The 16,826-nt window shown below is 35.4% G+C and overlaps 1 protein-coding gene across 6 annotated transcripts in view; it reads right to left on the reverse strand.

The window, feature by feature from the left end:
* MON2 (MON2 homolog, regulator of endosome-to-Golgi trafficking) overlaps positions 1 to 16,826 on the reverse strand; it is a 125,521-nt gene that overhangs the window by 3,633 nt on the left and 105,062 nt on the right. For 5 of the 6 annotated variants that reach the window (XM_028491196.2, XM_028491195.2, XM_028491194.2 and 2 more), the window contains 2 exons: positions 14,596 to 14,803; positions 12,300 to 12,382 (listed from right to left, as the gene is read on the reverse strand). In XM_028491196.2, coding sequence (XP_028346997.1) covers positions 12,300 to 12,382; positions 14,596 to 14,803 — 291 coding nt within the window. Of the gene's footprint in view, positions 1 to 12,299; positions 12,383 to 14,595; positions 14,804 to 15,058; positions 15,402 to 16,826 lie in introns of those variants that run through there. The other variant, XR_003680303.2, reaches the window with a different exon arrangement.

A 16,826-nucleotide genomic window follows, 5' to 3' on the forward strand; every position in this document is an offset into this window, starting at 1 on the left:
CAGTGGTTGAGAATCCGCCTGCCGATGCAGGGGACACAGGTTCGTGCCCCGGTCCGGGAAGATCCCACATGCCGCGGAGCGGCTGGGCCCGTGAGCCATGGCCACTGAGCCTGTGCGTCCGGAGCCTGTGCTCCGCAACGGGAGAGGCCACACAAGTGAGAGGCCCACGTACCACAAAAGAAAAAAAAAAAAAAAGAATTTTCCTGCTTAACAACAACAACAAAGAAACATTAAAAAAAACCAATGGCCTAAGTAGTTTTAAACAGTCTGCTCCAGCTGTTGTCTATAAAGCTTTCCACTAATCATTTAACAAAAGATTACACAGAGAGAATTCTGGGAAATGGCAAAGTAGTAAGTACCAGGAATCTGTTTGCCCACCTAGACAACAACTGAACTGGCAGAATCTGATGCAACTATTTTGGAACTCTGGAGTCTACTGAAGGCTTGCAACTTCCAGAGGAAGACCTGGATAGTATATTGCAGTTAATTTTCGTCAATCTAAGCCCTTAGCACAGTAGCAGCTACCCATCCTCTATTCCTAGCCATGTGGTAAGCAGTTGTGCAGGTGTTCCTGGAGCAGCTTGCACGCAGCTTGTGGGAGGCCAGGGTGGGAAAACAGGACCCTATACTCCAAATATCAGGGGTCTGTGCTCTAATTGCTGCTTCTGATCACAGACGTGCAAAGAGGCTTCAAGAACAAAAGAAAAAACAAATAATTCAAAAATGGGCAAAGGACTTGAATAGACATTTCTCCAAAGAAGATATACAAATGGTCGATAAAGCACATGAAAAGATGCTCAACACCATTAACCATTAGGAAAATGCAAATCAAAACAATAATGAGATACCACCTCATGCTTAATAGAATAGCTACTATAAAACAACCAACAAACAAACAGAAAACAATTGTAGGTGAGGCTGTAGGGAAAACAGAACCCTTGTTCACTGTTGGGGGGAATGTAAAATGGTACAGCCACTGTGGGAAACAGTATGGTGATTCCTCAAAAAATAAAAAATAGAATTTACCATATGACCCAGCAATTCCACTTCTAGTATATACCCAAAAGAATTAAAAGCAGGGTCTCAAAGAGATATCTGTACACACATGTTCATAGCAGTATTATTCACAACAGCTAACACCATGGAAGTAACCCAAGTGTCCACCAACGGATGAATGGATATATAAAGATATACACACACACAATGGAATATTATTCGGCCTCAAAAAAGAAGGAAAACTGCAACATACGAAAATATGGATGAACCTTAACAACATTAGCTAAGTGAAATAAGCCAGTCACAAAAAGGCAAATACTGTATGTTTCAACTTATATGAGGTACTTAGAGTAGTCAAGATCATAGAGATAAAAAGTAGAATGGTGATTACCAGGGGCTAGGAGAAGTGGGGAATGGGGAGTTATTGTTTAACAAGTACAGAGTTTCAGTTATAAAATGAAAAGAGTTATGGACATGGCTAGCGGTGATGGTTGCCAACATTGTGAATGTATTTAATGCTACTGAAAAAATGGTTACCATAGTAAGTTTTGTTACATGTATTTTACTGCAATAAAAGAATCTGGGGAAAAAAAAAAAGATTGCATAGATTGAAAGCTATCTAGATTGGCCCAGACAGTCAACTGACCGAACTTATTCTTGGTTTATTATAGGAAAATACAAAAATAAATTATTTAAGATAACATCTTAAACTCAGGGGAAGCTACTCAAATTTATTAAATTAAAATATGTTTTAAAAACTAACCATAGATCTTCATGGGCACTTTGGACTTAACTATCAAAAACAATGAAAAAGCTGTATGTATTGATACGGAAGAATCTCCATGATATTTTATGAAGTGGAAAAAATGAAGAGTGTTCCAAACAGTAGGTAAAACATGGGGCTATTATGCATATTAATTCGTGTTGAAAACTGGGGGCGTACTGGAGCACAGTTGACTTTTGAACAACACAGGTCTGAACTGTGTGGATCTCCACAGTAAATACTACAGTGCTACACAATCCTCAGTTGGCTGAATCCAAGGATGTAGAACACCGGATACAGAAGAACCATCTAACTGCTTGGAAGGGCAGCACCCCTAACTCCTGCATTGTTCAAGAGCCGACTACATATGTATTTTGTATTTACATGATAAACTTATGGAAGGATCCATAAACTAATAAAAATGGTTGACTATGGTAATGTAAGAGCTGGGCAGATACAGAACAGGGGAAAGACATGTTCCCTGTACATCTTTCAATACTTTTGAATTTCTGAACCATGTATATGTTTACTACCTATACAAATTTTTAATTAAAGATCAAGTAAGGTGATAAGTAAGTCCAACAAATGCCTCCTCTCCCACTAGAAAACCCTAAAACAAATAACAAATGTTCTAAACAAATGCTGGGTGAACACTGGTTCCAAACCTTGTAGCCATCCCCTAGAATTAATTTTTGACTGACTACGAGCATGTCCAACATATTTCTGCTGGGAAGGCCTGGACTTCTCTAAGTTGTCTTCTTTTTTTTCTGTTTCTTAATGAAGCTTATCATACCATTTTAATATGCTAGTATATCATCATCATCATTTATGGTTACATTTAATTTAAATCTTCACTTAATATGCCCAGAGGTATAATTCAAACTCAAACAATTTTTAACATTAATTTAGTTAGATCATCTATCATTACTAGGCTGCCCTACCCATGGCCCATTGACTTTGTAAAAAACAGGTTACTAGGTTTTCCTTTTCCTTCCCTTTTCTTCCTTTATACAAATTCTGGTTACATTCTTGACAGCTATCTAAAGATCATAAAAAATAATGCAAGTACTATGCACTGAAATACATTTGCTGTATTTAATACATCTATAGCAATAACATGAAAAATAGAGAATTTCCTGTTTATTTCTTAAGTATAACATATTTCTAAGAATCAAATTCTATCCTGTGATCTAATAAAGATTTTACTGGTCTCCAGGAAATCAATGCATGGTCTCCCTCTCTGAAAATTCAACCAGAACATTTTATTAAGATAACTCAAATTTGAACTTGATGGGATAAATTAAGGACACTGTTCCAGAATTTTTCTTAGAAATTCTACCCCTTCTTTTGGGTTGAATATACACAAGTCTACTGCCTCTTAATATCCAGTATAATACTCACGCTTTCTAGGCCAAAGTAACAGTCAGTGAATTTTGAAAACAGAAAAATATGTATTTAATTGTGTAACAACTGACAGGAACAAATATGCTGGGACTCACTTATTAGGCATTTATTAGGAACCTACTTTTTTCTTGGTTATTAAAAGCAATGCTGCTTAAAGCGCCAATCTGCTAAGGTGCTTGTGCCAGAATGTAAATAAACACACTTCCTTCTATAACAAAGTCTTATATAAAAAGTCAGTGGAACCAGTGTGCTCAGTGACACAATTGACTTACACTCTGATACCAGCTCTTTGTCTTGTCCTGGACCAGTAGCTGGTCCAAAAAAAAAAAAAAAAAACACACTTTGAGCAGCAGTGTTGTAAAGGATTCAAAATAGAATAAAACACGGGTCAAATAGCCTGTCAAGAAGTTTACACTTTAAGAGGCATGAGTCATGTACATGTATAACTATAATACAAACAGAGTGCTTAAAGACAAAGGCACACATAAAAGAGCTACAAGTTCACCAAAAAAAGAAATTGCTCACCTTTAAGGAATAAAAACAAGGCTTAAAAGTGGTGTGATATCTGAACAGGGTGGATATGGGCAGAAGAATGGAATGAGCAAAGGACTAGGAATACTTGGATAGACTAAGAATTTTAGTTTGGTGAGAGAGTAGGATATATGAAGTCTAGTGGGAAATAAAACATGAAGTCAGACAGTAGTACTCTTTGTATTTGGTAGGTTATGGTAAATGAAAAAGATTATTTTGTTTTGTTTTACAAGGATGGAAAAATGAATGACCAAAGCTGAACGTTTGGAAAAATCATTTCTGGCATTAATGTAAGAATGGATTGGATAGAAATGAGTGACAGAAAGAGGAAACAAATGAGAAAAGGCTATAAAAATAATTCAAAGTTTCTTACATCTATATGATAAATCACTACAAATACAGAAGCCTCCTACAACCCAAAGAAGTCAGTCATGTTCTACATTCAAAATATATAAAATATAAATTATCTATATTCAGACCAATTTAGTTTTAAAAAAAATCCAGCCAGACTGTGAAGTCAGGATCATAGCAGTGTGAGAAGCTCCCTTTGTCTCTTCCCTTCAATATATAACTAGTAAAACATTCATAACTCAATAAAAGTGTCTCTGCCCAATACACCAGGATTCCAGAGAATTCCACACATCTGTACAACTATACATAAGAGTGGATGAACTAGGAATTCCCTGGTGGTGCAGTGGTTAGGACTCCACACTCTCAATGCCAAGGGCCTGGGTTCAATCCCTGGTCAGGGAACTAAGATCCCACAAGCAGTGTGGCCAAAGAAAAAGAGTGCATGGGCTGAAACACACAGAGGAGGCAGGACCAGGGAAACTGGAGGTGGTGCCTGCAGTCCTAGATCCCCAGCCACAGCAGCTAAGCCTGCAGCCTCAGAAAACCTGGTAGCAGCAGGGCAGGTGATGCACATGACTCCAGCTTCTCAGCCACAGCAGTGGCTAAGGCTACAGGGAACTAGGCAGCAACAGGGCCTGCAACGTTATCCCTCCAGTCATGCAGGCACATATGACTCTGGCCCTTTTGCCCATAGCAGCAGCGTCCATGAAACTGATAACCCTGGATGTGGCAAAAGCACCCAAGACCTCAGCTCCTCACCCCAACCACCCTCTGTCCCCACTGCACTGGACCCAGGAGCATGGATGCAGGAGATCCCAGACATGGTGGACACACCTGCTATCTCAATGCCATAGGCAGCGACACCAGTAACAACAGCGACACTGGCAGCAGCAAGGTACCAGCAACCCTGAAAGCATAAGCAGTGACAACAAGGGCACCAGACAACACCTCTAAGCAGAGGCAGTGGAGGATGGAAAGTGCCAATTCTCAAATATAACCATAGGCAACTCAGGTAAGAGAAACCAAAAACTTGTACTATAGTGCCACCTACTGAAAAACAAAAGAAGGGCCTCTAATTACTAACCTGTTAAATTGTTAGAGTCAAATAAAAAAAGAAGCCTCACTAAAGAAAAGAGGTGTGTGTTACTTCAAATATATGAGAGGAACAACTCATCAAGCACCATGAAAAACCAGAGTAATATGGTATCACAAAAGAAAATGACAGTTCTCCAGAAACCAAACTTAAAATTAAACAATACAGCAATCTAACTGACAGAATTCAAAATAGCTGTCCTAAAGAAATTCAACAAGCTACAAGAAAACTCAGAAAGGTAGTTTGATGAGCTTAGGAATAATATTAACGAGCAGAGGAATACATTACCAAAGAAACTGAAACTCTGAAAAGGAACCAAACAGAAATTCTGGAGCCAAAGAACTCAATAAATGAGATGAAGAATGCATAAGAACATATGGGAAATAGAGCAGACCATATGGAAGAGAGAATTAGCTAGCTCAAAGATAGAAATCAAGAAATCAATACAAGTAGAAAAGGAAAGAGAGCTAAGATCTAAAAAAAAATGAAGAAATTCTATAAGAACTATCCAACTCTATTAGGAAAAGCAACATCAGAATAATGAGTATCCCAGAAGAAGGGGGAAGAGGGTTTATTTAAAGAAATAATAGCTGAGACCTTCCTAAACCTGGGGAAGGAACTGGATATACAAGTCCATGAAGCTAAGAGAACAGCTAATTACCTCAATGCAAAAAGACCTTCTCCAAGACATATTAAAACTGTGAAAAATCAATGACAAAGAAAGAATTTTAAAAGCATCCAGGGAAAAAAGAATGGTAACCTACCATTAGGTAACTCATTAGGCTATCAGCAGATTTCTCATAAGAAAATCTACAGGCCAGGAGAGAATGGAATGACATACTCAAAATGTTGAATGATTAAAAACTATCAGCCAAGCATACTCTATCCAGCAAAGTTATCCTTCAGATATGAAGGAGAAATAAAGCCTTTCCCAGACAAACAAGCTGGGGGAGTTCATCAACAAAGACCTGCCTTACAAGAAATGTTGAAAGGAGCTCTTCTACTTGAAACAAAAAGGTAAAAGTACACAAAACATTGAATAAGGTGATAATACAGACAAAATCTTTTAAATACTTAATTACAGCATGAAGGTTAAAGGGGAAAAAGCAGTAAAAAATAACTATAACTATTTTAATTTAGTAACAAAATCACAACATAAAAAAGGATAATTTGAGGCAACAAAAAACACAAAAGGGGAATAGGAAAAGGACAGAACCTGTATAGGCAAATAAAAATAACATGCTATCAGCAGAAAAAGAAATATTTCATCTGTGAGACATGTCATAAACATCAAGGTAAACACAAAATATAAATCTAGAGCAGAGATTCAAAACATAAAACAGGAGAAAACTGAGAAAAACATCATAAAAAAACACAACAAATGAAACTGGCAGAAACACAAGGAAAGAGAAACAATGGAGATATAGACCAACCAGAAAACAAAAGAAAGTGGCAGTACTCAGTCCTCATCCATCAATAATCACCCTAAATGTAAATGGATTGAATTCACCAATCAAAAGACACAGACTGGTTGGATGGATTAAAAAATAAGGCCCGAGTACATGCTGCCTCCAGGAGACTCATGTTCAGCTCTGAAGACAAACACAGGCTCAAAATGAAGGGATGGAAGATGATACTTCAAGCACATGACAGCCAAAAGAAAGTGGATGTACCCATACTCATATCAGACAAAATACACTTCAAGCCAAAAAAGGTAACAAGAGACAAAGATGAATACTATATAATGATAAAGGGGAAAATCATCAAGAAGACAACAGTTAATATATATGTACCTAACAGTTACTATGTATGTAACTAACATAAAAGCACCAAAATATGTAAAGCAATTATTAATATATCTAAAGGGAGAAACTGACAGCAACACAGTAATAGTACGTGACTTTAATACCCCACTTACAGCAATGGATAGATCATTCAGACAGAAAGTCAACAAAGAAATAGTGGCCTTCAATGAAACATTAGACCAGATGGGCTTGATAGATTTATACAGAACATGCCATCCAAATGCACCAGAGTACTCATTCTTCTCAAGTGCACATGGAACACTATTACGGACAGACCATATGTTGGGGTACAAAACAAGTCTCAATAAATTTAAGAAGACTGAAACCATATCAAACATCTTTTCTGATCACAAATGGTATGACACTAGAAATCAACTACAAAAAGAAAGCTAGAAAAATCACAAATATGTGGAAACTAAAAAAACATGCTACTGAACAACTATTGGGTCAATGAAGAAAGCAAAGGATAAATTTTAAAAACACCTGAAGACAAATGGAAACAAAAATACAACATTCCAGAATCTATGGGATGCAGCAAAAGTGGTATTTATGGGGAAGTTTATAGCAATACAGGCCTGCCTCAAGAAACAAGAAAAATCTCAAAAAGTCTAACCTTACACCTAAAGGAACTAGAAAAGGACAAATGAAGCCCAAAGTCAGTGGAAGAAAGGAAATAATAAAGAGCAGAGCAGAAATAACTGAAATAGAGACTAAAAAGACAATAGCAAAGATCAATAAAACTAAGAGCTGCTTCTTAAAAAAGAGCAACAAAACTGAGAAACCTTTAGCTAGACTCACTGAGGAAAAAAGAGAAGGCTTAGATGAATAAAATCAAAAACAAAAGAGAGGGACTTCCCTGCTGGTCCAGTGGTTAAGACTTTGTGCTTCCAACTGCAGGGGGCACGAGCCTGATCCCTGGTTGGGGAACTAAGATCCCGCATACCATGCAGCATGGCCAAAAAAAATTTTTTTTAAAAAAGAGAAATAACAACAGATACCACAAAAATAGAAAATATTATGAGAATACTATGAACAGCTATATGCCAACAAAATGGACAACGTAGATGCAATGGATAAATTCTCAGAATCATACAATCTTCCGAGACTGAATCATGAAGAAACAGGAAATCTGAAGAGACTGATCACTAGCAAGGGGACTGAAACAGTAATAAAAAAACCTCATAAAAATCCAAAAATCCAGGACCAGATGGCTTCACAGGTGAATTCTACCAAACATTCAAAGAAAATTTAATACTAATGCTTCCTAAATTCTTCCAAAAAATAGAAGGGGAGGGAATGCTTCCTAACTCATTTTATAAGGCCACCATTACCCTGATACCAAAATCAAATAAGAACAACAAAGAAAAAAATTGCAAGCCAATATGTCTGTTGAACATAAATGCAAACACTGTCAACAAAATATTAGCAAACTGAACTCAACAATACGTTGAAAGGATCATACACAATGATTAAGTGGGATTTATTCCAGAGATACAAATTAATTTCAACTGCAAATTAATCAACACGATACACCACATTAACAAAATGGATAAAAACCTTATGATCATCTCAACAGATACAGGAAAAGCATTTGACAAGATTCAACACCTATTTTTCTAATAAAAACTCTCAATAAAATGGATATAGAGGACTGTTCCTCAACATAATAAAAGCTGTATGACAAACCCACAGCTAACATCATACACAATGGTGAAAAATTGAAAGCCATCTCTCTAAGATCAGGAAAAGGACAAGAATGCCCACTCTCACCACTCTTATTCAACATGGTATTGGAAGTCCTAACCAAAGCAATGAGGCAAGAGAAAGAAATAAAAGGCATCAAAATTGGAAAGGAAGACATAAAACTATCACTATTTCTGGATGACATGATTTTACATATAGAAAATCCTAAAGACTCCACCAAAAAACTGTTAGGAATAATAAATGAATATATTAAAGTTGCAGGGTACGAAATCAACATACATAAATCTGTTGCATTCTGTACACTAGCAACAAACTATCAGAAAGAGAAATTAGGAAAACAGTCTCATTTACAATCGCAGCAAAAAGAATAAAATACCTAGGAACGAATTTAACCAAGGAGGTGAAAGAACCTGTACACTGAAAACTATAAGACACTGGTGAAAGAAACTGAAGAAGACGCAAAGGAATAGAAAGATAGTCCATACTCATGGATTGGAAGAATTAACATTGTTAAAATGTCCATATTACCTAAAGCAACCTACAGAGTCAATGTAATCCCTATCAAAATCCCAATGATATTTTTCACAGAAATAGAACAAAAAAATCCTAAAATTTATATGGAACCACAAAAGACCCTGAAGAGCAAAGCAATCCTGAGAAAAAAAGAACAAAGCTGTAGGTATCATACTCCCTGTTTTCAAATTATACTACAAAACTGTAGCAATCAAAACAGCCTGGTATTGCCAGCAAAACAGACACACAGATCAAAGGAATTCAGTTGAGAGCCTAGCAATAAACCCACACATATATGGACAATTAATTTACATCAAAAGAACAAAGAACATACAATGGAGAAAGGATAGTGTCTTCAATAAAAGGTGTTGGGAGAACTGGACAGCCAGACACAAAAGAATAAAACTAGACCACTATATTATTTATCTTATACCAGACACAAAAATCAACTCAAAATGGATTAAAGACTTGAATGTAAGACCTGAAACCATAAAAATCCTAGACAAAAACATAGGCAATACACTCATTCACACTGGTCTTAGAAATATCTTTCCGGATATATCTCCCCAGGCAAGGGTAAGAAGAGCAAAAATAAATAAATGAGAGTGTATCAAACTAAAAAGCTTCTGCACAGCAAAGGAAACTATCAACAAAATGAAAAGATTACCTACCAAATGGAAGAAGATATTTACAAATCATTACATCTGATAAGGGGTTAATATCCAAAATACATAAAGAACTCATACAACTCAACAACAAAAAAACAAACAACTCGATTATAAAATGGGCAGAGGATCTGAATAGACATTTTTCCAAAAAAGACATACAGATGGAGCTTCCCTGGTGGCACAGTGGTTAAGAATCCGCCTGCCAATGCAGGGGACACGGGTTCAAGCCCTGGTCCAGGAAGATCCCACATGCCGCGGAGCAACTAAGCACGTGCGCCACAACTACTGAGCCTGCGTGCTGCAACTACTGAAGCCTGTGCACCGAGAGCCTGTGCTCTGCAACAAGAGAAGCCATCGCAGTGAGAAGCCTGTGCACCTCAACGAAGAGCAGCCCCCGCTCAACACAACTAGAGAAAGCCTGCGCGTAGCAATGAAGACCCAATGCAGCCAAAAATAAATAAAATGAATAAATTTATTTTTTAAAAAAAGACATACAGATGGCCATAGGCACATGAAAAGATTCTCAACATGAGTAATCATTAGGGAAATGCAAATCAAAACCACAATGAAATATAACCTCATGCCCATTCGAATGACTACTACTGAAAAGGCAAGAAAATAACAAATGTTAGGATGTGGAGGGGAAAGGGAATCCTTATACAATGTCAGTGAAAATGTAAATTTGTGTAGCCACTATGGAAAACAGTATGGAGGTTCCTCAAAAAATTAAGACTAGAACTACCATATGATCCAGCAATTACACTTCTGGGCATTTATCTGAAGAATATGAAAATACTAATCTGAAAAGATACATGCATCCCATGTTCATCACAGCATTATTTACAATAGCCAAGAAATGGAAACATCAATGGATTAATGGCTAAAGACGATGCTCTATACACACACACACACATATATACATATATATACAATGGGATACTACTACTCAGCCATAAAAAAGAAGGAAATCTTGCCATTTGCAACAGCATGATTGAACTTGAGGGTATTATGCTAAGCAAAATAAGTCAGATGGAGAAAGACAAATACTGTATGATTTCACTGATATGTGGAATATTTTTTTAAAAAAAATAAACAAACAAACCAAACCAAATAAAAACAAACACATAGGTACAGAGAACAGAGTAGTGGTTACCAGAAGGGAAGGGAGATGGGGGAGGGTGAAATGGATAAAGGGGGACAACTGTACGGTGATGAATAAAAACTAAACTTTTGGTGGTGAGCACACTAGTGTAGTATATACACAAGTAAAAATATAATGTTGTACACATGAAACATATAATGTTATAAACCAATCGTACCTCAATAAATAAAATAATAATAATAATAAACCACAAGGAGGTATCACTTCAAACCTGTTTGAATGGTGTCATCAAAAAAAGAAACATTAAGTGTTAGCAAGGATGTGGAGAAAAGGGAACCCTTGTGCCCTGTACATGGGAATGTAATTTAGTACAACTACCATGAAAAACTGTACAGAGTTTCCTCAAAAAATTAAAAATAGAACTACCATATGATCCAGCAACTCCACTTCTAAGCGTATGTCCAAAGAAAAAGGAAATAGGATCTCAAAGAGATAACCACACCCCCATGTTCATTGTAGCATTACTCACAATAACCAAGACATAGAAACAACCTAAGTGTCCATCAATGGATGAATAGATAATGATACATGTGTATATGTATATTTATATATATTTGTAAACACACACACAACAAAATATTATTCACCCATGAGAAAGAAGAAAATCCTGCCTTTTGAGACAATGGGATGGACCTGAGGGCATTATGTTAAGTGAAATGTCACATAGAGAAAGACAAATACTATATTATGATATCGCTTATATGTGGAATCTAAAAAAGCTGAACTCCTAGAAAGAGAGGGTAGAATGGTGGTTGCCAATTCTGGGAGGGTCAGGGAAATGGGTAGACGTTGGTCAAAGGGTACAAACTTCCAGGTATAAGATGAATAAATTCCAGGGATTTAATGTACAGCATGGTGATTACAGTTAATAATACTGTGTTATATACTTGCAAGCTGCTAAGAGAGTAGATCTTAAAATGTTCTCAGCACAGACAAGGAATGGTAATTGTGTGACATGATGGAGGTGTTAGCTAAAACTTCCATGGTAAACATATTGCAATATAAAAGGGTATCAAATCAACAAGTTGTATACCTTCAACTTATACACGGTTGTATGTCAACTACATCTCAAAGCTGGGGGGGAAGAAAGTCAGCAAAATTTGCTTAAAATAAAGAAAACATTACAAGGTAATTTTACTTAATTGACATCCTAATGGACTTGCTGCTTTGTTGTAATAAAGCCTGGAGAAAAATGTCTTATAGCTGTTATGTTCCTAAAACTCAGTTAACTTAATAGTAGTACCAAAATACAACACAAATAGAACATAAATGTTATAAATTTAGAATAACTGAGTTTCCAAGCACTTACCATTCTCAGGCTGAGTTTTCTTAAGTGAATCAATGAGAGTACTGACTGCTTTTAAGACAAATATGATTTCTGTTACTTGTTGCCTAAAAAAAAGATGGGAAATTATTTCCATCAAGATTTTAAGATATGCCATGTGTGTTTTGTACTAAGTTATACAAATAGACATACTTTGGAAAACACTGAACACAAAACAATGCAAAGTTAATATTAATTTTAAATTCTTATAAAAGAAAATCACTTCATTAACATGTACTTCAGTGTGCAATTAAGATTTATAGTTATTCTAAGTTATCAACATTAAAACGGGGGAGGCAATCTACTCATGCAAATCTAAATTTATTAATAAGGTATTTCATAGAACTACTTCAAATTAAAACACTGTACAAGATGTGCTTTTAAAACTTCTACAGCAGTTTTTTTTTAACTTATTAGTACTAAAAGAGATTTGCCAAAGCTTAAAGGGAAATAAAGATCACTATTACCCCCTTCACATATTTTATCATGCTGTTAAAAGTATCTTTAAAATCACAATAGTACTTATTTAACTTTCTAAACAACAAATAAGAAATATGCTCAAAATCAACCCCAAGGTGACACTGTTTGGAGACATTAGCAATGAAGAATAAACTTGGAGTAAAGGACCAACAAGAGTAGTTTTTCTTTCTTTCTCCTTGCAGAAATATATCTCTTCTGCTCTACAGTCTTCTCCCACAACCTACTCCTGGTATGAATTTGCGTTATCACTCAACAGAAAAGATTTTCCTAATACTATGACAGGGTACTATTTCAAGCCTCCCTTTGTAAGTATACAAGTATTTTATTGTGTTACAGAGTCGTTTTTTAGAAAATAATGCAATAATACTGCATCAAACATAGGATGATACAATATAACAACTATAAATAAGACTCAATTTAAAGCAATAAACACTTAAAACACAAAAAATGAAGGAAAGCTGCTTTCTGAAATCAAATAATATCTTATTCTCCAATAAAAATATTCCAATCAAGGCAACTCCATTACTGCTTTTCCAAGTATGCTTCAGATTTTTAATTGATTTATTAAAAATCAATTTTCAATCATGACAATAACCAAATTACTAACATCTGTCTTTGGAATGTTTTTGTATAAAATCCACTAGGAGGTATAATTTATGTTCTAGAAATTCAAAATACAGTGGACACTAAAAGTAGAAATACAAATGGCAAATAAGCAATGGTAATTAAAAAAAGAAAACTTTAAAAAAGCAAACTACTATGTGGCTATTTCTTCATTCATCAAATTTTTAAAAAGATAAAATAAGTGATAAAATGGCAAATAATTTTAAACTGCTAAAAATTGAGGGAAAAGACAGTCATATACTCCTGGGAGAACATAAACTGATAGAAGTCTCTAATAGGCAATTTGTAATATATATCAAAACCTTTTAAAATGTCTATATCTTTTGACAGGTCAATCCCAACTCTGGAGATTTATTCTAAGTAAATAAGAATGTAAACAAAGACTTAGGGTTACTGATTTACTGCCTTATGAGATGGGACCTGAAATGATTTTCCTAACTCTTTCTTGACTTTGATAACTTTGTCTTCCAATATTATTTTCTGTTTGCTTCATTTGCTTTGCCTTAACCTCTAACTTACACATTAAAAAATAGACTGGCAACATAACTGCAATTTATGATTGTATTTTTTGATGAATTCTGATATATACCTCAACTTTGATTAGCCTTGGCTTAGCAGAAAGATCTAGATCCCCTTCAACTGGCATGGCTTGACTACATGAGAAGCAAATCAGTTTAGGTACAAGGGCTTAATTAAGCAAATTAGATGAAAAGAAGATCTAAGATATGGCTAGATGACTTACAGAGAAACCTAGAAATGACTGTAAAACACACTAGGAAGTTCATAAAGTATGAATTATCTATTATTTTCTCTCTAGAGAGATTCACGATCATGTGTTCATACAGACCCACAAGTCCATACCCAGAAATCCTTGAGAAGACATATTTTAGGATTTAATATTTTTCTAATTAAAATAAGTAATTTGGTATATATATACCATATATTACTTAACCTCCATGAGCAGTATGAAAAAGCACCCCATAATAAAACACAGTAATATGTCTGCAGCAAAACTTATGAATATTTACACTGTATGCGATAAATAAAATTATAAACAGCTTCAGGTTAAGTTCAGATCACTTATGAAAACAGTTGATTTCCAGAGCTTTTTAAAATTATTAATAACTATGACAGTGTATTTCCTTCTTTAATTAAAAAAATACATATATACATATACCTTGGAAGAGGGCATTTACCACTTAATCTTTCATCCTCTATATAACGATGTAGTACATCTTGAGACCTCTTTAGAAGCACTGAGAGTGCCATTCGTGAGATGTAGCCTTCTTGAGGTGTTGTGACTTTATTACTGAAGGAAAACTGGAGCAGTGTTTCAAAACACATTTTAGAAAATTCTTCTCTCAAACGAATATCAATCTCTGCTTCTGTAGAATTAACAATGTTTGATGGTTAATACAAGGTTAAATAAATACACCTTAATGACACAATTCTTAGCAACTAGGAATAGAAGGAAATTCCTTAACTGATAAAGAGCATCTATGAAAAACTTATACCATACACACACACACACACACACACACACACACACACACACACACACACACACACGTAGAGAGAGAGAGAGAGAAACAGTTTTCCTCCTTGCAAGGTCAAAAAACAAGGCAAGACTATCCACTCACATCACTTCAACATTTTTTCTTGTCTTGGTCTTTTTATACACTTCAACAGCACAAGAGTACCTCTCAATAATCTTCCACATGGGCAAACTTGGAATAATCCATTTGTCTGTCTGTTTCTTTCTTTTTATCTCTTGGCAACATCTTCCCTGGACCCTGACCTCTGCTCCAGTCTGGACTAGTTGCTCTCTGGACATACTGTCCAGTTATATCCTGGAACTAGTCTTTGGCCTCACCCTGTGAGTTGTTTTTTTTTCTCTCTTGTGTTATATCTTACTTTCTAGACCTCATGTTTTCCCTTTTCTTGATTTACTCCTTTGTTTTCACAGGGCATATTCTGTAGTACCTGAGAAAGTGAATGGGAAATAAAAATTTTGAGACCTTACATTTCTGAAAATGTCATTTTACTGTGGAACTCAAAGTGTGGTTCCTAGCAGCATCAGCACCACCAGAGAACTTGTTAGAAATGCAAATTCTCATGCCTCACCCCAGACCTACTGAATCAGAAACTCTGGAGTTACAGCCCAGCAATGACTTCACTCCAGGTGAGGATAATGCACACTGACATTTGAGAATTACCATTCTACACTCCTCACTTGGCCAACAGTGGGCCTAGGTATAAAACTCCCATGTTAAAAATCTTTTCCATTTATGACTATGAAACCACAGCCTCAATGTCTCTGAGCATCCAGTGTTGCTGAGAATTGCAATGTCCTTTTGATACAACTCTTTTGTGTCTAAACTTTTTTCTTTTCTTTTTGAAATCTTTTAGCATCTTCTCTTTATTTCTATTATTCTGGTATTTCATGATGACATGTCTTATTGTGAGTCTTTTTTCTTTCACTATTCTGGGTACCGAGAGACCACTTTTAATCTGCAGATTTGTACCTTCAGTTTGTTTCTTTGATAATTTCCTCTCCTAGCTTTTCTCGATTCTCTCTTTCTGGAAGACCTATTGTCAGATGTTAGATCCCTCAGATCCATTTTATTTCTTTCTTCTCATACTGTCCACTTGTTTGTCTTTGCTCTACTTCTGGGTTATATTTCCTTAATGTTTTCTTCCAACCCTTCATTGAACATATTTCAGCTATCATATTTTTAGCTTCTTTGAGCTCTTTTGTGTTCTGATTGTTCCATTTTAATAGCATTCTTCTTGTTTCATGAATGTAAAATCTTTTATCTCCTTAAGCAACCTAATTATATGTTTTTTAAAATAAATGTTTTCTATGGCTCTGCATTTTATCTCTTTCCTACCAGTTTCTTTCACCCTCTCTTCATTTGTTTTGGTCTTTCTCTTGTGTTGGAAGAGTTCCTCAAACGTCTGGGAGCTGTGGCTGTCAGATCATACTTAAGAGCAGGGGACCAAAAATAATCACTGGAACCTCTGTGTTTATAGCTTGCTCTTGTTTATTAGCAGGAAAGACTTTGTATGTATATGTTTAAAGAAAAGTCCAAGTTAAAGCTGAGAAATTTGTGTCCAATGGTCAAGTCACTGGAAGAACATACATGTACCTTCTTTATCTTGGTACATTTAATATTATAAATGGCAAGAGGTATCATCAGAAAACTGCTAGAAAAAGTATACATGGTAACTTGGTAATCCTTATTTAGCTTAGAATATTTACATATAATTATAAACATGGTTCTTAAAATGTATTTTATAAAAAAATTTATCCATAATTTTTAAATATTCTTAATAAAAAGTTGACTAAATTAAGATAAATGGACTTCAAAATTTTTTCTCTGAGGTTCTAATGTTTTCAAACCTGTA

The sequence above is a fragment of the Physeter macrocephalus genome, chromosome 6 (genome assembly GCF_002837175.3).
Source record: "Physeter macrocephalus isolate SW-GA chromosome 6, ASM283717v5, whole genome shotgun sequence".
Lineage (NCBI taxonomy): Eukaryota > Metazoa > Chordata > Mammalia > Artiodactyla > Physeteridae > Physeter > Physeter macrocephalus.